At 40.2% G+C, this 25,827-nt stretch overlaps 1 protein-coding gene across 4 annotated transcripts in view; it reads left to right on the top strand.

Annotated features, from left to right (window-relative positions):
* TPR8 (Tetratricopeptide repeat (TPR)-like superfamily protein) overlaps nucleotides 1–25,827 on the top strand; it is a 123,788-nt gene that overhangs the window by 75,766 nt on the left and 22,195 nt on the right. For all 4 annotated transcript variants that reach the window (XM_010245563.3, XM_088896237.1, XM_088896239.1 and 1 more), the window contains exon 7: nucleotides 6,737–6,900. In XM_010245563.3, coding sequence (XP_010243865.1) covers nucleotides 6,737–6,900 — 164 coding nt within the window. The remainder of the gene's footprint in view (nucleotides 1–6,736; nucleotides 6,901–25,827) is intronic.

The raw sequence follows: 25,827 nt of genomic DNA, 5'->3' as shown, positions 1-25,827 counted from the left end.
TTGAAAGGAATAGGGTCTTTGAGTTCTTGACAGGGCTCAATTCTGAATATGACATTACAAAGCAAAACATCTTGTCCAAGGAAGATGTTTCATTGTCTCAAGCATATGCTTTGGTCAGCAGTGAAGAAAGTAGGAGGAAAGTGCAGGTTCAAGGGGTCAGTATCAATGATCATTTTGCAAATATGGGAATCAAACCCAAAGGGGTTATAGGAGCTCCCAGTGGCACAGGAAAGAAGGAGGTGGTGTGTGAATATTGCAAGAAGCCGAAACACACTAAGGACAAGTGCTGGAAATTGCATCCCAGTCTTGTTCCTATCCGATTCCAGAAGAAGAATGACAATAGAAAGACAGGAAGTGCACATACTGCCACAAGTACAGATACAGAGTTTGAGTCTGCAAGTGCACAATTGGCAGCCATGAAAGCTGAATATGAGAAGTTTGGAAGGATGATCAGCCAGCTTGAAGGTGTAACTTCATCATCCAACCCTTCTGGAAGTCCAGCCACCACTGCATTTGCTCACTCAGGTATAAGGGCTTCTGCTAACCATGCATCTACCTCAGGTAATCCCAAGACCCCTTGGATCATTGACTCAGGTGCTTCTGATCACATGACCAACCTTTCCACTTTGTTTGTGTCATATGATTTGCTTCCTGGTCGTGACAAAATCACCTTAGCTGATGGTTCTCTTGCCCCCATTTCTGGCAAGGGAACTGTCAAGCCTACAGACTCTTTACTTTTATCTTCCACTCTTCATGTACCTAAGTTAAATACCAACTTGTTATCTGTAAGTAGCTTGACCAAGTCATTGGATTGTTGTGTAACCTTTTTCCCTTCTCACTGTGTGTTTCAGGACCTGAAGTCTCGGAAGGTGATTGGGAGTGGCCATGAAGCGAATGGAATATACTTGCTTGACACCCCTGGCCAATGCTTTGATCATCCCAAGAATGTTGCTTTTGGTTCTACTTCTTCAGAGTCTGTCAGTCAAATTTTGTTGAGTCATTGTCGGTTGGGTCATTTACCTTTTTCTGCTTTAAGTCATTTGTTTCCCAAACTGTTTAAGGGAGTCAGTGTGTCCAGTCTCAGTTGTGAGTCATGTCAGTTGTCAAAGCATTGTAGAAAAAATTACCTTGTGAGCAATAAAAGATCCTCTTTTCTTTTTCATATTGTACACTCTGATGTGTGGGGGCCTTACCACTTTCCCTCTATGGGGGGCTACAAATACTTTATCCTGTTTATTGATGACTTTTCTAGATTCACTTGGATATACTTAATGAAATCCCGAGACGAAGTCCCGAGACTTGTGAGGCAATTTCATGAGCTTGTTTTAACTCAATTTGGTACCAGAATTAAGGTTTTCAGATCTGACAATGCAAAAGAGTATTTTGAGAAGAGCTTATCCTTGTATTTCTCTGACATGGGGGTTATTCACCAAAGCTCCTGTGTTAGAACCCCTGAACAAAATGGAGTTGCTGAGAGGAAAAATAGACATATTGTTGAGGTTGCAAGGAGCCTTTTATTTGCCTCACATGTTCCCACAAGATTTTGGGGTGATGTTGTACTTACTGCTACCTATCTAATAAACCGTATGCCATCCAGGGTTTTAGGGTTTAAATCCCCCTTCAGTCTTCTTCATCCAGATAAGGATCTCTTTCTAATTCCTCTTCGTGTGTTTGGTTGTACCTGTTATGTTCACATTCCAAGTGTGCAGAGACACAAGTTTGAACCAAAAGCCCACAAATGCATCTTCCTTGGTTACTCCCCCACACAAAAGGGTTATTGTTGTTTTGATCCAAAGACTGGCACCAGACATGTCTCTATGGATGTTACCTTTGATGAACTTTTCTCCTTTTTATGGTTCCTCTCAGGAAGGACATTGTCAACAGGGGGAGAGTCTGTCACAAGTTTTTGCTCTTCCCCTTCCTGTCCCAGTTCAGTCTCTTGACAAATCTGTATCCTCAAAATGAATCAAAGGAGGATCAACCACTTCATTCTTCTTGTCCTAGTGCTCCTATCTCTTTACCTCCTCGTCCTACCCATAATCCCAAAGTGTATCAAAGGCAGAGACCCAGGAATGAGCAAGTGGTTTCCCTTACAACAGATGAGGCTCATACCCTCCCAATCACAGATGAGATAACAGGTATTGCTTCAGCTCCCTTGGAATCCTCCTTCCCAGATCTTGATGTCCCCATTGCTGTTAGGAAAGGAAAGCGGAAGTGTACTGCACACTGCATTTCCAAACACCTTTCTTACGACCTACTTTCCCCTTCATATTGTGCCTACCTCTCTTCAGTTGCTTCTAACCCCATTCCTAAGTCTGTATCAGAAGCTCTTGGGATTCCAGAATGGAGAGATGCCATGCAGGCTGAAATGGATGCTCTACATGAAAATGGTACTTGGGAGGTGGTGGATTTGCCTGAAGGGAAGGATCCAGTTGGATGCAAGTGGGTTTTTACCATTAAATACAGGGCAGATGAGACTATTGAGAGGTACAAGGCCAGACTTGTTGCAAAGGGCTACACACAGACATATGGGATTGACTATCTGGAAACTTTTGCCCCTGTTGCTAAGATGACATCTGTGAGGGTTCTTTTATCTCTGGCAGCTCACTTTGATTGGCCTCTCTATCAGTTAGATGTAAAGAATGCATTTCTGAATGGTGACTTACATGAGGAGGTCTACATGTGTCTTCCTCCAGGAATGTATGGGAAAGATATGCAAGGAAAGGTATGTAAACTGAAGAAATCTCTTTATGGCCTCAAACAATCTCCTAGAGCCTGGTTTGAAAGATTTAGAGCTGCACTTGTTAAATTCGGCTATGTTCAGACACAGTCAGATCATACTCTTTTTGTGAAGAAAAGTGGGTCTCTAGCAGTGTATCTCATTGTGTATGTTGATGACATTATAGTGACTGGTGATGATGCCTCAGGCATTCTGGGCCTTAAGTCTTTCCTCCGTACAGAATTTGAGATTAAGGATCTGGGGGAGTTGAGATATTTCCTTGGCGTAGAAGTTGCCAGATCCAGGGATGGGATTCTTATTTCCCAGAGGAAATATGTCCTTGATTTGTTGTCTGAAACTGGCAAATTGGGTGCAAGACCAGCTGCAACTCCTATTGATATGAGTCACAAACTTTCAGCTTCGGATGGAACTTTGTTAGAAGACAAAGGGGTCTTCCAGAGACTTCTTGGGAAGCTTTTGTACCTGTGCATGACTAGGCCAGATATTGCGTATGCTGTCAGTTGCATTAGCCAGTTCATGCATGCTCCTAGAGATACCCATATGGCAGCAGCAGAACGGATTTTGTGCTATCTGAAAGGCTCTCCAGGAAAAGGACTTCTATTTGCCAAACATGGTCATCTGAAACTTGAAGCCTATACTGATGCTGATTGGGCTGGAAATATTGATGATAGAAGATCTACTTCAGGGTATTGCAGTCTGGTGGCTGGTAATGTTGTCTCTTGGAGGAGTAAGAAACAAACAGTTGTGGCTCGATCCTCTGCAGAAGCAGAATATAGAGCCATGGCACATGGAGTCTCGGAATTATTGTGGCTAAGGTCCTTAATGGAAGAACTTGGGGTAGATCATGACAAACCCATGATGTTGTACTGTGATAATCAGGCTGCCATCAACATTGCTCACAACCCGGTACAACATGATAGAACTAAACATATTGAGGTTGATAGACACTTTATTCGTGAAAGAGTCTCCTCCGGTGAAGTGTGTCTTCCATTCATTACTTCTGAAGGACAATTGGCAGATTTTCTCACCAAGGCCATTTCCAAGGCAAGGCTTCAACATGACACTGGCAAGCTGGGCATGATTAACATCTATGCTCAGCTTGAGGGGGAGTGTAGAGAAGATGGGCCGAATGGCCCATAGACTATCATTTTATGTTATGTTATGTTTCTCTCTGTTGTGGGCCTTATTCTGGGCCCATACTCTGTAATATTCTGTTTTTTTGTATTTTCCTGCTCACTCAAGGGCCTCTCTGTAATTTGTCAAAGATTAACTTATTAATAAGATGTTTAGAGTGTTAGAGAGAGGTAATGTTCGAACCTCTCATTCTCTAACACTCATTGCAGCAGCTCTCTCTCTTCTCTTCCTCTCTTGTTTGCTGTTTTGCTGTTTTGCATCTAATCTCAAACAGTTCCATACATCAAGTGAACTGTTTTTCAACTGATTTCGGTTTACTGCCTTCCTGGGTTACCTGAACCCTAACCTTCGCTGCTTCTTCCTGATTACCAACTCTCTACAAGCCGCGGCAAGCCCTCAACTGCTGCGAACCTCTCCTGGTAATCTCCAAGATTCAGCCACCGAATACTTCTTCATAAGTTTCCAGCCCTAGCTAGTCCTCATGTGGTCGGCTGGACTAGACACACATGAGAAGCCCTAGATAGGCTCTGATACCAAGTAGAAGATCAAGACTGTAATCAGTCTTGAATCCTAATAGGTTTTAGGTTTACAAAACAGACGAAAAGTGAGAGAAAGGAGAAGGAATAGAAGAGAAACAGGAGAACACAAGGGGTTGAAAGGAGGGACAGATTCTAACAGATCTGCTGCCGCCACTCTCTTATTATTTATTGGTTATGTTCAGTACATAATGGAAAGGACAGATCTGCCCTTAGTACTTACATGATAAATAAAGTAAATAAAAACTGAAATAAATAACAACTGAATTAACAAACTGACTCAAACTGACACTACTATAACTGAAACAAATAACTACACATGCTGTCCTACGAACACAGTGGGGACCACTGCTGTGGGGCCCACATCAGTGTTCTCTACAGTTTTAAATTTTGTATTCCATTTCCATCATCAATTAAAAACATTTATTGTTTATCACTGTAGCCAGTTTTTTTAATTTTTTATTTAGTTCTATTTTTAAAATCTCATTTTTTAACTATGACATCATGGTTTGACACCCAAATGGTTTAATTGCTTACCTACCACTTGGACAGAAGAATGGTTTCATTTTTGGGTTGGTTCTAAAAATGTGGGTTTTATATCGCTAAAAGTATTGTATATAGATCTAATTGGAAAGGAAAAAAATACCTCAGGGCCAATTGGTAGAATGAGTACTCTACCATTAAGGTCCAATCGGCCTTGCTGACTTTTTAAGTGCAGAAATTTCTGCATTACTACAAGGGAGATTGGCCAAACAAATGGGCAATAGAAATCTCTTTTGATAGTAAAAAAAAAAAAACTTTATTAAAAGAAAGAAAAGAAGATTACAAGGAAGGAGACAAGAAGTCATGCAAGAGAAAAGGATTCTTTATGGTAAAGCTATAATCCATGCTGTCTTATGGGCTATTTGGGAATAAAGAAACTGGAGGATCTTTGAAGATGGTTATGCTTCCCTTGTGTGCCTGAAAGGTAGAATAATTTTCTTAATCACTTCTTGGGTGCTCACACACAAGTTCTTTAGACGCATTTCTTACAGAGATATGGACAGAAATCTGATGCAGGCCCTTCACTTTTCTTGTTTTGAGCCAGACTATTTTGCCTCAATCTCTTCTTACCTCTGTCTACCATCATTCTCCAATTTGATGGAAGTTGTAGAAAGATGCAAACTTTCAAAGAAAAGCTGGTATTGAGTGGTTAATAGCCAGATCTGATGGTGGGTAGTGTGCTCTTTTAGTGCCCCATTGGGGATTCTGATATCTCTGAAGCCGAAGTTCATGTGCTTCTTGCTGGTCTTCGGTTTGCTGATTCTCTTGCCCTGTCTTTGAGTGTGGTGGAAGTTGATTCTAGAAATGTTATTGGTTGGGCAAGCAGGCTGGAGCAAAGCCCATGGAGATTTGATTTCCTTCTCAGTAAGATCAAAGAGATTGCTGCAAAGTTACTATGCTCTTTTAGATGGGATCCCTAGAGAGCTCTATAGCTGTGCACCTAATTAGATAAGGCATCTTTTTTGTTGAGGTTTTAGACAAATTGTGTAGTCTATAGTGGTAGTTTTTTATTATTTATTGTTTAGATAGGAAGTGGGGACTACAGCACTCTTGTTGGGTCCTTTTGGAGCGGTTATTTTAATTGTTTTATATGTTAGCTGCCCTATAAAGGCATATTGGTCTTTGTACTCTTTATTATTTTAGATTATGAATAATAGTGAAGAGGGCAGCCAGCATTATTGCTCTCTTTTCTCTCTCAAATCTCTTCTCTTCCTTTTCTCCTTTCTTTTCTTCTTCTTCAAGAAATATTCTTTTCTTTTACCAATCTTTATTTCAGCACCTTTCTACTTTTTTTTTTCTTTTTTCATCAGTATAGATAAACTTATCTTATAAAATGCTGCAGTACCTAATATAAAAATGCTGGAGCACCTAATATGATACATACACCTCTTAAACCTCTGTGCTTGTGATAAGTACCTTTATTATCAACCTTGTTGGGTCAAATCTGGAGTACCTAACAGGCTTTAAGTTGGGTCAAGTACAATATTGTTTCTAGCTTTTAGATTAGCAGAATTTGGATATTTATGTTAGTATTAACATTTTTCACCCGGAAAAGCCCCTTCATTTACACCTTTTTATGGTTCTTCCAGAAATTCAACCTTTTACTTTCACCTACTTTTGATTCTGACTTTGTTGTACAAAAATTCCTTGTATTTGGCTGTTTGATTTGTATATTCATGTAAGAATATATTGGTTAATTTTAATTTATTTCGCAAAATTCAGAACCTATGTCATTGATATTTTTTTGATTATTTTCCTTGTTTATTACATGCATGATCATCAGGGCAGCTGCTTACACCCAGATCCAAAAATATACTGAAGCAATTGAAGATTGTCTTAAGTCCATTGAAATTGACCCCAATTATGGCAAGGCATACAGTCGTCTTGGCCTTGCTTATTACGCACAAGGGAATTATAGTGATGCCATCAACAAGGGATTTATGAAAGGTTGGTACATTATATTTATGCATTCATTAAGATGCAAGATAATCAAAGTCAAATTTACTGGAATCCTATCATATATGGGTGTTAGATTTTAAACTTTTTATGTTAAGTGAGGCATATTTTCAAGTAGTTCTGTTTGTATGTCTTGTAGAACGTAATTTTACATTTATAGTTTACTTGGAAGAAGTGTTTTAAAAGGTATGGGAGGTGTACGCATGGAGGCGTGCCTCCAGGTGAGACGCCCCCCAAACGCCCTGAGGCGTCGCCCAGAGGTGCTAACACCTCTGTGGCATACGCCTCAGGTGCAAGAAGCGTACGCCTCATATGCTTTCTTCATGAGGTGTGCTAGAGGTGTACACCTCATGCGCCTCATGCACACCTCATGTAAAAAGACAGAAAAAAATAAAAAAATAAAAAAGAAAAGAAAAAAGGAAAGGAAGGGAAAGGAAAAGAAAGGAAAAGAAAGGAAAGGGGAAGAAAAAGAAAGAAAAGGAAAGGAAAGGGAAGGGAAGGGAAGGCTTATGCTTCATCCCCCCCTCCTCTTAAGGAGGCTTATGCCTCCTTGTGTTCGATAGGCTTACGCTTCTTATGTTCTGAACTATTCCTCACGCCTCTAGGTAGTGGAATGCCTCGCGTCAGTCCACCTGTGTTCTTATTAGAAATCAGCAAGAGAAATAAGGAAAAGAATAGGAGAGAAGTAGAGAATGAAGAGAAGGGTGCAGTATATTGTGGTCCTGCCACCCCATCATTAGCATTTATATGTTTCTTGTAAATATTTGCAAATGCAAATATACCCCTGCTGCCTAATAAGTGATAATAACAGTAATAAAAAACATAAAGAACATGCAACCACATAGAAACAACTACTGTACTGTGTTCCTACACACCCCTCAAGTTGGGAATAGATATTTTTCATTTCCATCTTGCATAAATCTGTCTCCAACTTGGCCTTTGTAACTCCTTTGGTGAAGAGATCAGCAAGTTGCATATCGGATGTAACATAAAGAAGACACTTCTTGAGAAGCTATTTTTTCTATGATGAAATGCTAGTCCTCCTCGATGTGTTTGGTTCTGTTATGTTGGATTGGGTTATGAGCAACATTAATGGCGGCTTGATTATCACAATACAACATCAAGGGTTTTTCATACTCAATTACCAACTCAAGAAGAGACCTTAGCACAATAGTTCAGACACACCATTAGCCATGGACTTGTACTTTGCCTCTGCATTGAAATGGGCAACAACATTCTGTTTCTTACTTCTCCATGGAATAAGATTTCCTCCAAGGAAGGTACAATACCTAGAGGTGGATCTTCTATCATTAACATCAAGGGTTTTTCATACTCAATTACCAATTCAAGAAGAGACCTTAGCACAATAGTTCAGACACACCATTAGCCATGGACTTGTACTTTGCCTCTGCATTGAAATGGGCAACAACATTCTGTTTCTTACTTCTCCATGGAATAGGATTTCCTCCAAGGAAGGTACAATACCTAGAGGTGGATCTTCTATCATTAACACATCTGGCTCAGTTTGCATTTGTGTATACCTCCAACTTCATATGACCATTATTCAGTTTGATTTGAATTGAAGTGAAGAGCTCATTGCTACTCCTTTTTCTTTCTCACCCTTGTTATCTTCTTTTCATTTCTCTTCCCGTATCTATTTCCTCCCTTCCGCCTCTATTTTCTTCATCAATCTGCTGATCTCTTTCCAATCAAATAGAGTAGAGGCGACTGAATCATACCTGTGAAATTTCCATCACACATCAGAGTAGCATAGCTCGACCACATTTATTGCGGCGGAAGCAGAAAATCTAACCCTCATTGCTGATCGTGTCTCTTGTTTGATGAACTCGACATGGCAACACTGAGTTATGAGCTTTGCTTGATTCAGACTGCACATGTTGAACGGAAGTAGTAGGGGAATCGATAATCAACACCACAATCATCAGTGACACCATTGAGACTGCCCTGATAATAGCAACCTACCCTGATCTCTCTACTCCAGTTGAAAATTCAAAATATCGAAAGGGTGAATTATTACCTCTAAGCAATGCTGATCCGGAGGGCTAATTATTACCTTTTTGATCTCTCTGCTCTAGCACTCGTTAATCTAAGTAAAATGTATTTTTCATGTTCTATGTTTCTCATTTTCTTATTTTTTGTTGTTTTTTTTTTCATTTTTTATGTTTTTCTATAATTTTTTATATGTTTTTGCACGATTTCTGTTATTTTTTCTTTAATCTTTGCTTTTTTATGTTTTTTTGTAATTCCTGTTATGTAACTTCATTTTTGTGTTTTTATAATTTTGTTATATGTTCTTGCAATTTCTATTATTTTCCATAATTTTAGTTTTTTGTATGTTTTTTAATACTTCTCTATAATTTCTATTGTTTTTTTTTTGCATTCTTTGTATTTTCTATAATTTATGTACTCTTTCTACAATTTTCATTACTTTTTCCATTTTCTATGCTTTTCTATAATTTTTGCTATATTTTCCTGTAATTTCTTTCTTTTGAATTTTATTTATTTTTCCTTAATTTCTGAATTACCACTGTTTTTTAATGACATAAAAAATTAATGGGTTGGATGGGTTGGTTAGGTCAGGGTGGGTTTGGGTTCAACCCAATCCCAACCCATTTATTTTTCTCCAAATGGGTCATTAATGGGTCAATAGGTTGAATGGTGTGGGTTGAAGCTCAACCCACACCCAACCTGCCCTAGGGGGTAAGCAAATGGGTAGATTCTACCTAGAACTGAATGGAACTTGTTTTCAAGAAGAAGAAGAAGAAGAAGAAGAAGAAGAAAAGAACGTGTTTTGGAATGGTAGAATACTGATGTATTTCATTCTATTGCCAATCGGCATATTTATACAGTAAGTTGCTGCAATAAATAGAAAGAAGAAAAAAATAGAAAGAAAAGAAAATAGAAAGTAGAAAAATAGAAAGAAAAGAAAATAGAAAGTACAAGAATAGAAAGAAAAACTTTCTAAATCAATCCTTCCACAACCCTAGGAATATATACAATTCTATTTTTACACAACTACCAAATATAGATTTGCACCAGTAACCCCACGTTTTCCAACACTCCCCCTCAAGCTGGTGAATAGAGATCCTCCATTCCCAGCTTGGCTATAATTCTTCGAAAGTCTGTACTATTGAGCCCTTTAGTAAGTACATCGGCCAGCTGTCCTTTTGTAGACACATAGGGAGTGCAAATCAACTTGCTGTCTAGTTTCTCTTTTATAAAGTGTCGGTCAATTTCGATGTGATTCGTCCTGTCATGTTGAACAGGATTGTGAGCAATATTGATGGTTGACTTGTAATCACAATATAGTTTCATAGGCTCTTCTCGTGGAATCTTCAGGTCTTTTAAAATTACCTTCAACCAGAGTAATTCAAACACTCCTTGTCCCATAGCCCTAAACTCTGCCTCTGCACTTGACCGAGCCACTACATTTTGTTTCTTACTCCTCCAAGTGACTAAGTTTCCTCCCAAGAAGGTACAGTAACCGGAAGTGAACCGTCTATCTACTGGAGATCCTGCATAATCGACATCTGTATATGCTTCAAGAGCCAGTCCCCCATTTCTTCTGAATAAAATTCCTTTTCTTGGATTGGCTTTCAAATAGTGCAGAATTCGATGGGCAGCCTGCAGATGAACTTCTTTAGGATTATGCATAAATTGACTTATTACACTTACATTGTATGCAATATCTGGCCGTGTATGTGCAAGATAAACGAGTTTTCCAACCAGTCTTTGGAACATCTCCTTGTCTACACTTGCATTTTCACTGGCTTCTCCAAGTTTATGATTGGGATCTATAGGCATGGAAGCTGGTTTACATGCCATATTTCTTGTTTCTCTCAAAAGATCAACAACATATTTTTGTTGAGAGATAAAGATGCCTTGTTTAGAATGTGCTACTTCAATTCCGAGAAAATACTTTAGTCTCCCCAAGTCTTTTATCTCATTCTCTGGAAAGGCAGTTTTTCAATGCTTCCTTCACCTTTTTATCATTCCCAGTAACGATTATATCGTCCACATAGACTAATAGTGTAGTAACTCTCCCTGAGGCTGTGTGTTTGATAAACAATGTGTGGTCACCTTGACTTTGCTTGTAACCTGCACTAAGCATCACCTTTGTAAACCTTCCAAACCATGCTCTCGGAGATTGTTTGAGGCCGTATAGTGCTTTCTTCAACCTACAAACTTTGTTCCCCTTAATGCCTTCTCAAAAACCCGGTGGAATGTCCATGTATATTTCCTCTTCTAGATCACCATGGAGAAATGCATTCTTTACATCAAGCTGTTGCAAATCCCAATTATAGTTAGCAGCCAAAGACAACAACACCCTTATTGTATTCATTTTAGCTACTGGGGCAAAAGTTTCCTGATAATCCACCCCATAAGTCTGTGTATATACCTTGGCTACCAGTCATGCTTTGTACCTTTCTAACGACCCATCAGATTGTACTTAATTGTGAACACCCATTTACAACCTACAGTCTTCTTGTTTCTTGGTAGATCCACAACTTCCCATGTGTTGTTCTTTTCTAGTGCCTCCATTTCCACTCTCATGGCTTTGCTCCACTCCTTATTAGGAATTGTCTCGGCTAGAGTACTAGGAATTGGAATGGTGTTAAGGCTGGCTAGAAAACTTTTATGGGATTTAGAGAATCTTTGGAACGACACAGATTTGGCTAAAGGGTACAATGGGCGTTTGGTACATTCTCTGATTCCTTTTCTCAGTGCAATAGGTAGGTCATACTCAGACTGTGAAGGTGCAGGTTCAGGTTCTGCATATCCCTCAGTTCCAGGATTAGGAGTTGAATCTTGGATTTGCACAAGTTGAGGATTTGGATTTCTTCTCCTAGAGTAAACCTGCATATATCTCACATCATCATGCACATCATTGGTGGGGTTAACAGTGTCTGAATTTGGTTCAATGGTCAGGTTGTTTGACTCTTGTTGAGACTCGGGAATGTGGGGCTCAGAGGGTTGTGACTTAGAGGGATGTGATTCTTGACGGTTGGATGACTGTGAGGAGGGTAATACATCTAAGGAGAGTAGATCCGAGGCCTTATCTTCCATTAATGAGGGCTCCCCCTGATGATAAGGTTGAGTGAAAAAGGATTGTCCCTCCTCAAATGTGACATCGATGGAGGTGTAGAATTTTCTGGTGGTTGGATGATAACATTTATAACCTTTATGAGTTGGGGAATATCCCAAGAAGACACACCTGATTGCTCGTGGATCCAATTTTCCCTTATTATGGACATGAACAAAGGCAGTGCAGCAAAAAATTCTTGGTGTGAGATTATTTGAGGTTCGAATATCAAGGTAGAATTGAGAAAGGACTTGTATTGGGCTTCGGTTGTCAAGAACTTTAGATGGTAGTCTATTTATGGTGTATGCAGCAGTAAGGACAACTTCCCCCCAATATTGTTTTGGCACCCAGTTTTGAAAGAGAAAGGCTCGGGTGGTTTGCAAAAGATGGCCATTTTTCCTCTCAGCTATCCCATTCTGTTGGGGAGTGTTAACATAGGAGGATTCATGCAAAATGCCTTCTTTCTAAAAAAATGGGGACAAATTTTGATTAAAATAATCTATAGCATTATCAGATCGAAACCTTTTAATTCTCACACCAAACTGAGTTTGGACCATATTATGAAAGTTGGGAAGAATGGTACCCACATCAGATTTAGATTTAAGAAGAAAGATCCATGTGACCCTAGTGCAATCGTCAATAAAGGTGACAAACCATCTAGAACCAGTAATGTTGGGAATTTGAGAAGGGCCCCATATATCCGAATGAATCAAATAAAAAGGAGTTGAAGATCTTTTATTGCTGATTGGGAAAGAAACCCTTTTGTGCTTAGCAAATTCACAAACATCACAATGAAAGGTTTCAACATCAATTCCTTTAAACAAGGAAGGAAGCATTGTTTTTAAAACAGGAAATGAAGGATGACCGAAACAAAAGTGATGACGCCAAATTAAATCTTTATTGGAGGTAGATAAGAATGACTTGTGTGTGACATGCATAACAGTGTGAGATGGTTTGCTGGTTACTTCAAGGTAGTAGAGTCCATCCCTTTCCTTAGCAAGTCCAATCTTCTTCCCCGAAACCTGGTCCTGAAATACACAGTAAGAAGGAAAGAACACAACATTGCAGTTCACATTCTGGGGAATTTAGGTATAGAGATAAGGATAGTGGATAACTTAGGAACATGAAGCACATTTTTAAGCAATAGGGATGGAGTAATTTGAATATTCCCAATCTCTGCCACTGTGGTGAAAGAACCATTAGCAACAGAAATTTTTCTATTACTAGGACAGGGTGTATAGGTGAGAAAATGTAGTGAAGAGGGTGTCATGTGGTTAGTAGCTCCAGAATCAAGAATCCATGGAAAAACACTAGCTGAGGCATGTAATCCTAGAGATAAAGACTCACCTGAGAGAGCAAGAGAGGTAGAACCACTTCCTGGTTTCAAGGATTTCAGGAAGCTCCTTAGCCTTTCAATTTCTTCATCATTAAATGGTCTCTGACTTGAGTGTTCTTGCTGCGGGGTTGTGGAGACATTATGGGCCTGTTGAACTCCTTGTGAAACTCCTCGATTTCCCCATTCCATGCTAGATGTGGGAGGTTTCCCATGAAGTTTCCAGCACCGATCTTTTGTGTGTCTGGGCTTCTTGCAATAGGTGCACCAGAGGTTATCGTTAGAGTCACGGGTAGTTGTGTCACGAGCCAAGTTGTGATTGTTCTCACCCTTTGAACCACTGTAACTTCCTCCCCTTGCCACCATGGCTGAGCCTTTGGGATCTTTAGGCTCAAGCATGATTCCACGACGGCTTCATTCAATGGAGGCACTTCTTCTTTGCCAAGAATTTGTATTCGAACCTGATCAAATTCAGCATTCAGTCCGACCAAAAAATCATACACCCTATCTCTTTCAATAAAATTCTTCAAGATCATATTATCATCAGGGCATTTTGTCTCAAGAACCCGATAATGATCAAGCTCATGCCATAAATTTTGCAGCAGATTTGCATACTCTGTAACACTTCTGCTCCCTTGTTTGGCCGCCACTGTCTTCACTTTGACCTCATAGACACGAGCAGCGTCATGGGCTTTGGAATAGGTTTGTCGGACAGCATCCCAAATAGCCTTTGCAGAGGGAAGAAACATACAAGTATCACTGATCTCGGGTGTCATTGAACTCCACTACCATGACATAATCATGGAGTCCTCTTCGTCCCAAGCATCAAAATTTGGCTTGCCCAACTTTGGCCCTGTTCCAAGAAGGTGACTAATTTTTCCTTTTCCCTTCAAATAGGTACGCACTAGTTGTGACCACTTCAAGTAGTTCTGGCCATTTAGTCTATATGTTTTCTAAATATTCTGCAAATCACCAGTGTGAGGATGAGAATTTGTTGCTCTTTCATCAGTTTGGACGGGAGCACTTGTTGCAGTCATGTCGGACATTGTTAATGGAGGAAAAATAAGGCTAGCAGGAAAGGAGAATAAAGGAACACTTTTGGTTATAGATCAACACTAAAGGCCAGAAGAGAAAGACATGAAAAACTGGCAATGAAGGCCGAAAAAAATCTCAAGGTTGACAAACCTAGAGCTCTGATACCATGTTTTGGAATGGTAGAATACTGATGTATTTCATTCTATTGCCAATCGGCATATTTATACAGTAAGCTGCTGCAATAAATAGAAAGAAGAAAAAATAGAAAGAAAAGAAAATAGAAAGTACAAGAATAGAAAGAAAGAAATAGAAAGAAAAACTTTCTAAATCAATCCTTCCACAATTCTAGGAATATATACAATTCTATTTTTACACAACTACCAAATATAGATCTGCACTAGTAACCCCATGTTTTCCAACAGAATGTGAGAGCCAAGAGAGATCTCTAGCGGCCCCAGATTTAATATTTATATGTTAGGGCGACCAAAGACAAAAAATAGAGAGGAAAAGACAAAAATGCCCCTGTGGCATATAGTACATATTTCAACACTCCCCCTCAAGATGGGGCATAGATGTCAATCATCCCCAACTTGTCACAAAGATCATAATGCCATAGTGAGCATAATCCTTTAGTAAGAACGTTTGCAAGTTGTTTATCAGAGCTAATGTAGGGAGTGCACACTTGCCCCTTCTCAATTTTCTCTCTGATGAAATGTTTGTCAACCTCAATATGCTTGATTCTATCATGGAGAACTGGGTTGGTTGCGATGTTGATGGCAGCTTTGTTATCACAATAGAGTGACATAGGATCATCAAAAGAAAATCCTAATTCACTCAATAGGTTCTTGATCCATAGTAACTCTGCAACTCCATGTGACATAGCCCTGTATTCTGCCTTCGCACTTGACCTGGCCACCACACTCTGTTTTTTGCTTCTCCAAGTCACAAGGTTTCCACTAACAAAGGTACAATATCCGCTGGTGGATTTTCTGTCATCCACTGAGCCAACCCAATCTGCATCTGTGTACACCTACTCTCATTTGCCCATGTTTCTTAAAGAGTAAACCTATCCCTGGGAATTTCTTCAAGTACCTAAGAACTCTGTATGCTGCCTCTAGGTGTGCCTCTAGGTGTGCCTCCTTTGGTTCATCCATAAATTGACCGAGGACACCCACAACATATGCTATGTCAAGCCTAGTCATTGATAGGTAGAGAAGCTTGCCCACAAGTCTTTGGTACTGCCTTGGATCTTTCAAAAACTCACCACATAGGCAGCAGTTAGAACAACATCCACCCAAAATCTTTTTGGGACATTCATCTATAACATTAATCCTCGAGCAACTTCAAGGAGATGTCGATTTTTTCTTTTTACAACCCCATTTTGTTGTGGGGTCCTGGCACATGAGCTATTGTGTCGAGAGCCACAGGAGGCAAAGAAATCTGTGAGGTCTCCATGAAAGTATTCCTTGGCATTGTCTGATTGAAAGATTCGGATCTTGGATTGAAATTGGGTGTAAACCATACGCTGAAAGCTTTTCACAATTTTAGGAACTTCCTCCCATGAATGCATAGGATAAACCCAAGTGTAGCGAAAGAAGTCATCAACAAAAGAAATAAAATACTTGTAACCATACCTAGTTGGAATATTAATAGGTCCCCACACATCTGAATATACAATGTGAAAAGGAAATTCTGATCTTTTATTACGTAAAGGGAATGAGGTTCTACAATGTTTACTCAGTTGACACACTTGACACTGAAAATCACTAACAGACAAAGACTTAAACAACTCTAGAAACAAAAACTTCAAAGACTCAAAAGACACATGGCCCAAACGGTGGTGCCACAAAATAATTTGACTCTTACTCGATGGACTCAGACTCTGAAACTGTAAGACTAACTTTGTTCTCCAGCACATAGAGATCATCCACCAAGTTCCCTCTACCAATCGTCCTCCCGGTAGCCAAATCCTGAAAAACACAAGAATGAGGAAGAAAGGTTACTGAGCAATTCAATGTATGAGTAATATTACTAATGGATAACAAATTAATAGGTAACTTGGGAACATGTAGGACATTAGATAAGGAGAGGCCAAAAGGTAGAGATATGGATCCTTGGCCAGCAATGGAGGAGAAGGATCCATCTACTAGCCTCACTTTATCTCTCCCAGAGAGAAGAGAATATGTTTGAAATAAGGTTGACTTACCAGTCATGTGGTTGGATGAACCGGAATCAATGATCCATGGGGATTCTGGGTTATCAGTAGACACATGGAAAGCTGAAGTAGAATTACCTGAAAAGGAGGCAAAAGAAGTAGGTGTGGGTCCAGAGTCAGCATTGCGGAGAGCCCTACTATATTGGTCTAAGTGGTCACGGAAGGAATTGATAATATCGTCCTTTGGGTCAAAACAAGGGAGACAGTCCTGAGAAGTACTCTGATGTTCATGAGATGCTAAGTGAGCCGAATTAAACTTCTTCTGGTATGACTTCTTGCTTGGTTCTTGTGCTGATTTCTTACCCAATTCTTGTGCCCATTTCGGTTTCCCATTTAATTCCCAGCAGGTTTCACGGGTGTGCCTAGGTTTTTGGCAATGAGTACACCACATTTTGTCTTTATCATCCATCTTTTTTTGATTTTCCCCTTTTTTCGGTGCCCCAGTGTTACCCCTTACAGCAAGAGCAATAGTCTCCCCCTCAGGAGGATTCATGGCAGACTTCCTACTCTCTTCAGACTAAACAAGCGCATAAACCTCTTGGACAAATGGAAGATCCTTGCTGCCTAAAATCTGAACACGAATTGGTTCATACACAGGATTCAAACCCAGAAGGAAAGCGAACACCTTTTGTTGAGAAACTAACTTTTTATATGCTTTAGCATCCTTTTCACTTTCCCAGTCATTGTTCTGGTAATAGTCAAGTTCTTTCCAAACTGAAGTGAGGGTAGAATAATATGTCGATAAGTTCCTTTCTCCCTGCTTACATGTCGAAGATTCTGCTTGTAGCTGATAAATCCTGGCATAATGTCTTTGTTCTGAGTATGTTGCCTTGGCTTGATCCCAAATTTCCTTTGCTGTCTCAACCCACCTGAAATTTTGCTTGACAGATGGCAGCATTGAGGTCAAAAGCCAAGACACTATCATGCAATCTTCTTGGTCCCACTTATCATAATCAGCAGTACCAACCTTAGGTTCTTTAGTTTTCCCATATATATATATAGATATATATCCAGCCTTACCCCTGACAGTAATGTACAATCGCATCTCCTTGGACAAAGCTAAATAATTTCTGCCGTCCAAGGGGGTAATGGACATAGGAAAATTTAGGGTCTCTTAACCACTGGTAATTCCTCCTTGATGTGAGGTGGTTCCCGAAGTTGCAGAATCTTCAGAATTCATTGGAGTCAAAAGAAGGCAGCACACACAAGCTTATTCAAGTCTTTTCCCAACTAAGCTAACACAAAAAACTACTAGATCAGAGCACAGGCCTTCCTGTCACAGGTATTCACAGATCTGATAGGCCCCTTCTTAAGGCAATAAGAACTACAGAAACACATTTAAAGAAGGCTGCTGCACTCTGTCAGTCGAACCAGGTCACTTATGACCTACAGAGGTTCCTTAAACATGAAGATTATTGGGTCTTCACACCCACAAAGAAGGACAAACTCCCTTTATACCATTCGGTCAAGTAAGAAAGCTTAACCAGTTCTTGGTTTCAACACCAAGAACCAAAAAAAATTGGTTTTGACTTCTGTCCTTATTCAGTCCAGGGGGTTTCAATCGATTCCAGCCCAGAAGCAAGGAAACAAACACAGAAAGATAACACCGACCTCTTAAGGAACTTCAATCAGTCATCCACTGGTCTCTGGGTGCCGTACAAATCAGTTGCAGTCCAAGAAACAGGGGCAGGAACTGGAATCGAACAGTCTTCAGATAGAGCTCGCACCTGTCTCTTCCATTCTCAGTTCAGAGGAGCAAGGAAGATCTTCTAATAGCAGGAGAGAATTTGCAGAGCACTGTCCTGCTCTAATACCATTGTTAGAGTTAGCCGAATAAGGGTAGATTAGTCAACTCACCTTGGTTAAGTTATGAGCTTATGTGGCAGTCTTATTAGAGGTTCTCTGTCCCATACTTAAGTAGAGGCAGTTTAGTCCTTGTACATTTAATTAGAGCCTAATCACTATTAAGAGGTCGACTGATAGGGTTTAGCTATTAGGTTCGACAGTTCTTTCATCCTCTTCTTCTTCTTCTCCTTCTCTTTCTTCTTCTCCTTACTGGTTCGGACTACTGTAGCAACAGTAGAAACATGGTATCAGAGCAAGGTTCGTGACCTGTTTCAGTTCGTGACAACTTCAGTTCGTGCTTCAGTTCTCTCCTTTTCTTCTCTGGGCTGTCAATGGAGAAAAGTGGTTCGTCCCAGGCCTGAAACATCTCAGCTCTTCTTTTTTTTTTCTGGTGCGCAGAACCTCCTTTCCTAAGAAAACAACTTCAGCAGTGAATGGTTGGCTGAAGCTCTCAAACAAAGGTTGGTTATCTCTTCTCTTTGTGCTGTTGGTATTTCTGGGTTGAAAATCTTCAAGAACTTGAGAGGACTGATCAGAACCTAGAGAACTAGGTTGGTTGTTGCCCTGGTTCTTGGAAAAATTCCAAGAACAGGCTGTGTTTACAGTGACCAAATGGTGTAAGGGCTGCTGCTGGTGGCCGAATGGTGTAGGGGCTACTGTAGGTGGCTGAATGGTGCAAGGTGTAATGCAATGGTACTAGTTGAGTTCTTGTTGGTCTTGTGGTGCCCTCTTAAAAGCGTTAAAACAGGTCTGTATTGTGTGTGACAGCTATGGCTGTGTGGTGGTGCTTGTGATGCACAAACTCTGTTGAGTAGTTGTAAGAGAACTTGCATGTGGTTAGTAAGTGCTGAATTAATGTCGGTGTAGTCTGTTTTTTTGTGAAATCAGTAGTGGTGTGGATAAGAACAAAGGCGTGTGTATCTATCATTGTGTTTAGGGACTGCTGTAGGTTCTGAAACATCAAACTCCTTGACAGCAGCACTTAGTTGGTGATTGGGAAGTCAGATTAGAGGCGGCATTGAAAGAATATCATGGCAGCAATGGGAGATGGCTGTAGTGATCAGAAACCTTGTGTGGTGGTTTCCTCTGACTATCTAGGTGTACAGATGACCTCAATTAAACAGAATGGTGAGAACTATGTTCCATGGGCCAAGTCGGTGAAAGTTTTTCTCAAGGCAAAGAGAAAAGTGAAGCATGTGAAAGAAGATAAACCACCAGCTGACTCTCCAGGGTTTGATGATTGGGAACAGGAGGATGCTCAAATCATGACATGGCTATGGAACAGTATGGAACCCAAAATAAGTGCCAACTTCATGTTCTTAGATATAGCTAAGGACATATGGGAACATGCCAAGAAGCTGTATTCTGGGCAAGATAATACTACAAGGGTATATCAGCTCTATCAGGAGTACTTTGGTCTGCAACAAGGAAATAAAACCCTAGAAGAGTACTATGCCAGTATGAAGAACCTCAGAAATGAACTCAATGTCTATCATCCTCTCACTCCACATGTTAAGGTTCAGCAACAACAGAGGGAACAACTAGATGTCACAAGGTTCTTAGTGGGGTTGAAATCAGAGTATGAACCAGTTAGGACCCAAATATTAGAGGGCTCTACCCTTCCTACACTTGAGGAAGTGTTTGCTCGGCTTCATATGATTTCTTTGGGACAAATAGAGAATCCCACATAGTCTGATAGATCAGCTTTTGTGACAGCCAGAGGAGATGGACGTGGTACGAAAGGGGGAGGACATGCCTCCCGAGGAGGTCGTGGTGGTTCCATATTTGGCTGTGGTGGTGGTCGTGACTCAGGGGGAGGCCGTGGCAAAGAAAAAGGCAGCTCTACAAGGAAGTGTACCCACTGTGGCAGGGAAGGACATTTGGTAAATTTCTGTTATGATCTCCATGGCCGCCCTCCCTCTAAATGGGCCAATCATGCTGTTGCTAGTGGGGTTGATGTCAGTGATAATCAACAGGCAGACCTAACTCATTCCACATCTACATCTGTTTCCGGAAGGGAGATGGTGAGTGTACCGCGTGATGAGTATGAGTGGTTCCTTCAGTCCACTTCACAACACACTACTGCTACTCTTGCCCACTCAGGTATAGCTTGCCTGTCATCTAAAACCTCTCCTTGGATTATTGACTCTAGAGCCTCTGATCACATGACCGGGACTCTAGGTGTATTCTCTTCTCTCTCTGAAACTTCCACATCTCAAACTGTTACCCTTGCCAATGGTTCCTCCTCTCCCATCTGCGGTGTTGGCAATGTTGACATGGCTTCTCTTTCTTTATCATCTGTTCTATATGTCCCTAAGTTTCCATTCAATCTTATGTTTGTTAGTAAATTAACCAAGACTCTTAACTGTTTTGTTACTTTTATCCCTTCCTCTTGTGTTTTTCAGGATCTCAGGACGGGGTAGAAGATTGGTGGGGGGCATGAAGCTGGTAGTTTGTATTATCTTGACGGTGGTGTATCGTCAGTTGCACTTCAGACTTCACTCACTCCTCTACAGTGGCATTGCCGACTGGGACATCCTTCTCTCAAGGCACTCAAGATACTAGTTCCGTCTTTGAGTCATTTGTCAGTGTTACACTGTGAGTCGTGTCAGTTTGGGAAACATCGTCGTGTTTCCTTCAGTCCTAGAGTTGAAAGTCGTATGTTGAGTCCTTTTGCTTTGGTTCATTCAGATGTTTGGGGCCCGATCAAAATAGAGTCTTATAATGGTTACAAGTATTTTGTCACTTTTATTGATGATTGTTCAAGAATGATATGGATTTATTTAATGAAAGAAAGGAGTGAATTATTTTCCATTTTTCAAAAATTCCATGCTGAAATACGTACACAATTTGGTGTTCCAATCAAAGTTCTTCGTTCAGATAATGGTCGTGAATATTTTCTTACTTCCTTTCAAAAGTATTTTGAACAACATGGCATCATTCATCAAACTTCATGTGCATCCACTCCTCAACAAAATGGGGTGGCTGAACGGAAGAACCATCATCTCCTTGAAACGGCTCGGTCTATTCTTCATCATATGAGTGTTCCTAAACGGTTTTGGAATGATGCTGTACTTACTGCATGTTTCCTCATTAATCGGATGCCCTCTTTTATTCTTCATGGTCGGTCCCCCTTCTCTATCTTGTTCCCCACCTTGTCTCCCTTTCCATTAACACCTCATATCTTTGGCTATGTATTCTTTGGTCACAATCTGAGTCCTGGAATAGACAAGTTGGATGCACGCTCCATTAAGTGTGTCTTTCTTGGCTACTCTCGGAATCAAAAAGGGTACAAGTGTTACAATCCCATTACTCGGAAGTGCTATGTCTGTCCTGATGCCACCTTTTTTGAGTCTGTTCCCTTCTTCTTAAGAACTGAAGCATCTTCGTCTCCACCTTTACTTCCTCTTGCTCTTCCGGTCAGTGATCCCGTTCCGGGTGTTCCTGTTGGAGTTGACTCGTCACCTCATCCAGTGCAGATCCCTACTGAACGACCACTAATTCGGCAAGTGTATACACGTCGAACGACACTGGCCCCTCCTCCAGCTTCTACCTTGTCCGCGGATCCTATCGTTGCTCCTGTTGCTGAACCCTCAGGACTTGATCTACCCATTGCCTTACGGAAAGGTAAACGTAGTTCTACTCTCCATCCCATTGCCAATTTTGTTTCAGTATCTCGCCTTTCCGCCTCACATCGCCAGTTTGTTTCACTATTGTCATCTATTTCCATACCTAACAATGTCCAAGAGGCTCTTAGTTCACCTGGGTAGAGGCAGGCAATGGAGGAGGAACTCTCTGCCTTCAGCATACTCACACGTTGGAGCTCACTACTCTTCCTCCTGGTAAGCATGTTGTGGGTTGTAAATGGGTGTATACTGTTAAATACTTGCCAGATGGTAGTGTGGAGCATCTGAAAGCCACTTGTTGCTAAAGGTTATTCACAGTTGTATGGAATAGACTATATGGAGACCTTCTCTCTAGTGGCTAAGATTAGCTTTGTCCGTGTGTTAATTTCCCTGGCAGTTATGTATGATTGGCCCCTATTTCAACTTGACATAAAAAATGCCTTCCTTCATGGTGACTTTATAGAGGAGGTATATATGGAGCAACCACCTGGGTTTGTTGCTCAGGGGGAGGCTAGTAAGGTGTGCAGACTGAAAAAGGCAATTTATGGGTTGAAACAATCGCCTCGTGCTTGGTTCGGGAAGTTTAGTGAAGTGGTAAAGAATTTTGGAATGAAACAATGCCAAGTTGATCACTCAGTGTTCAGCTATGACTCAGAAGCTAGAAAGATTTTATTAGTGGTTTATGTGGATGATATTGTCATAACTGGCAGTGACAAATTGGGAATCGACAAACTAAAGGTCTTTCTGCAAAATCATTTTCAAACAAAAGACCTTGGGACATTGAAGTATTTCTTGGGTATAGAAGTTGCTAGATCAAGACAAGGTGTAAACCTGTGCCAAAGATAATATGTTCTTGATCTATTGGACGAAACAGGACTGTTAGGTGCAAAACCGGCTGAGACTCCTATGGAACCAAATGTTAAGTTGAGCAGTGATACAGGGGAAATATTTGATGATCCTGGAAGGTATAGACGACTAGTGGGGAAGTTGAACTATTTGACTATCACGAGACCAGACATCTCCTTTGCAGTCAGTGTGGTGAGCCAATTTATGCAGAACCCTCGTATATCTCACTGGGATGCAGTTCTTAGAATTGTAAGATATCTGAAGGGAGCTCCGGGTCGTGGGCTATTGTATAAACCAGGAGGAAAACTTGAAGTAGTTGGGTACACGGATGCAGATTGGGCGGTCTCTGTGTCTGGTAGAAGATCTACTACAGGTTACTGCATATTTCTTGGAGGAAATCTTGTGACGTGGAAGAGTAAAAAGAAGACGGTTGTAGCTAGAAGCAGTGCTGAAGCCGAGTACAGAGCCATGGCACACACTACATGTGAATTAGTGTGGTTAAGGAATCTCCTACAAGAAATCGGGTTCCACATGGATAAACCTATGAAGTTGTACTGTGACAATCAAGCTGCGCTCCATATCTCATCCAACCCTGTTTTTCATGAGAGAACAAAGCACATAGAGATTGATTGCCACTTTGTGAGGGAGAAGGTTCTTACTGGAGAGATAAGCACAGAACATGTAAGCTCAGGTGATCAATGGGCAGATTTGTTTACAAAAGCCTTCTGCTCAGGGAGAGTGAACTATATATGTAACAAGCTGGGATTATATGACATATATTCTTCAGCTTGTGGGGGAGTGTTAGAGTTAGCCGAATAAGGGTAGATTAGTCAACTCACCTTGGTTAGGTTATGAGCTTATGTGGCATTCTTATTAGAGGTTCTCTATCCCATACTTAAGTAGGGGCAGTTTAGTCCTTGTACATTTAATTAGAGCTTAATCACTATTAAGAGGTCAACTGATAGGGTTTAGCTATTAGGTTCGACAGTTCTTTCATCCTCTTCTTCTTCTTCTTCTCCTTCTCTTTCTTCTTCTCCTTACTGGTTCGGACTACTGACTGTAGCAACAGTAGAAACAACCATGTTTTCAGCAAGAAGGTGAAGAGAACAAGAACAAGAACAAGAACAAGAACAAGAAAAGAACGTGAGAGCCAAGGGAGATCTCTGGCAGCACCAGATTTAATATTTAAATGTTAGGGCAACCAAAGACAAAAAATAAAGAGGAAAAGACAATATTTAAATGTTAGGGCGACCAAAGACCTTTGTGGAATCGGCCTTGGAACCGAACTTGCCTTAAAATGAACCACAAAATACTTTTTGAGGAGTGAAGATTTAATCCTAAGCACTCATGGTTACTAGATCTGTTCATGGGCCGGGCCGGGCTGGGCTCGAGCCGAGCTTTCACTTGTCACTAATGAAAATATACTAGGCCCGAGCCCGAGCTTGGCCCGACCAACGGGCCTATAACTTGGGCCCGAGCCCGGCCCTGGTAAAAAGCCCGAAACCCGAGCCCGAGCCCGAAGCCCGACCTAATTGAAAAAAAAAACAATTTTCCCTATTCAAATTAGAATTAAAAATTCAGATTTTTTCTATTTAAATGAACAATAGGCCTACAAGATGGTATTTTTCCCTTTCTTTTATATTTTAAAACACAATTTTACATTCTTAAATCAAAAAATTTGTTCAAATGGACATAATCACATAACTAATTTTAAGTTTAATATTAGGTCGGGCCGGGCTATTTTGACAAAACCCGAGCCTGGCTCAAATTTATTCCGGGCCGGGCTTTTTGGCCTGAATTTAAGCCCGCGGGCCATGGTCTCACTTGACCATTGAGTTAAGTGATTTGATCATTTGTTTTCATTTTAATATTTATGTGTGTAAAGAAAGTAATGTAAAAGTTAATATTTACAAAATTTAAATTATAATCATAAGTTTTGAACAATACATTAATATATCATGATAATCTACATATTAAATTACTCAATTGCATCAATAGATAATGCAAGTTTTAAACTATATATTATATTTATTAAAAGTCAAGTTTTTATAAGAATATGTTTCTTTTTTTTTTTGTTTTTTTGAAGCGGGGTAGTAAAGAAAGATCAGGTTCGCCAGGTAAACCCTAGAACCAACCATGGAACCACCAAGGCCAGAACCGACCTTCATAGAGTAGGTTCCGATTCCAAAAACCTGGAACTGACCCCTATAGGGTGGGTTCTAGGTTCTGCCATGGAACCAAACCGAACTGACCCATGCTCACCCCTTACCTGCCCAAACCCACCCAATTTCCACCCCTAGACATGGGTTAGGGGTGGTGAGGAAAAAAAGAATTAAGGGTTAACAATTTAATAGGACATTGGTCTTTCACAAGAGTAATGGCAAAATAGTATTTTTGTAGGGAGAAGTAGGATTCTTGTAGGTTGCCTCATATGATTTGAATATGGCTTTATCAAATTGAGTTAGGATGAGGTAGGGTATGGCTTAAAGATGATGGAAGAAGGTGAAATAGGATTTATTTTGTTGTGGATAAAATAGAAAACTAAAAAAAAACAAGAAAATGAGTTTTTTTTTTCACAACTATTGATCCCTTAGTTGGGAAAAATGTTTAAGAATGCAGAAGCATGAAGCCAAGCCATAGGACCTTTAGATGCATGAATCATAAGCCTTGAGCAAGGTTTAAATTGTTGGTTTCTATGGAAATGTCATTTGAAATTTTGTGCATATTTATTATGAAAAATTTATACATTGTAAACATAAACCTATGAAAATTTCTATTAATTTTTTTCTTGAAACTACAAAAGGGCATACTCATTCAAATAATTATATCATTATAAAGTGATAAAATTATCTTATAAAATGATTATAGAATTTTGAAATGGCCAATTCCTACACAATATTATATCTAATTGCAG

Source organism: Nelumbo nucifera, chromosome 1 (assembly GCF_055504915.1).
Source record: "Nelumbo nucifera cultivar China Antique chromosome 1, China Antique-T2T, whole genome shotgun sequence".
Taxonomy (NCBI): domain Eukaryota; kingdom Viridiplantae; phylum Streptophyta; class Magnoliopsida; order Proteales; family Nelumbonaceae; genus Nelumbo; species Nelumbo nucifera.
The sequence above is the reverse complement of the archived record's forward strand: the minus strand, read 5'-3'. Positions and strand labels throughout refer to the sequence as shown.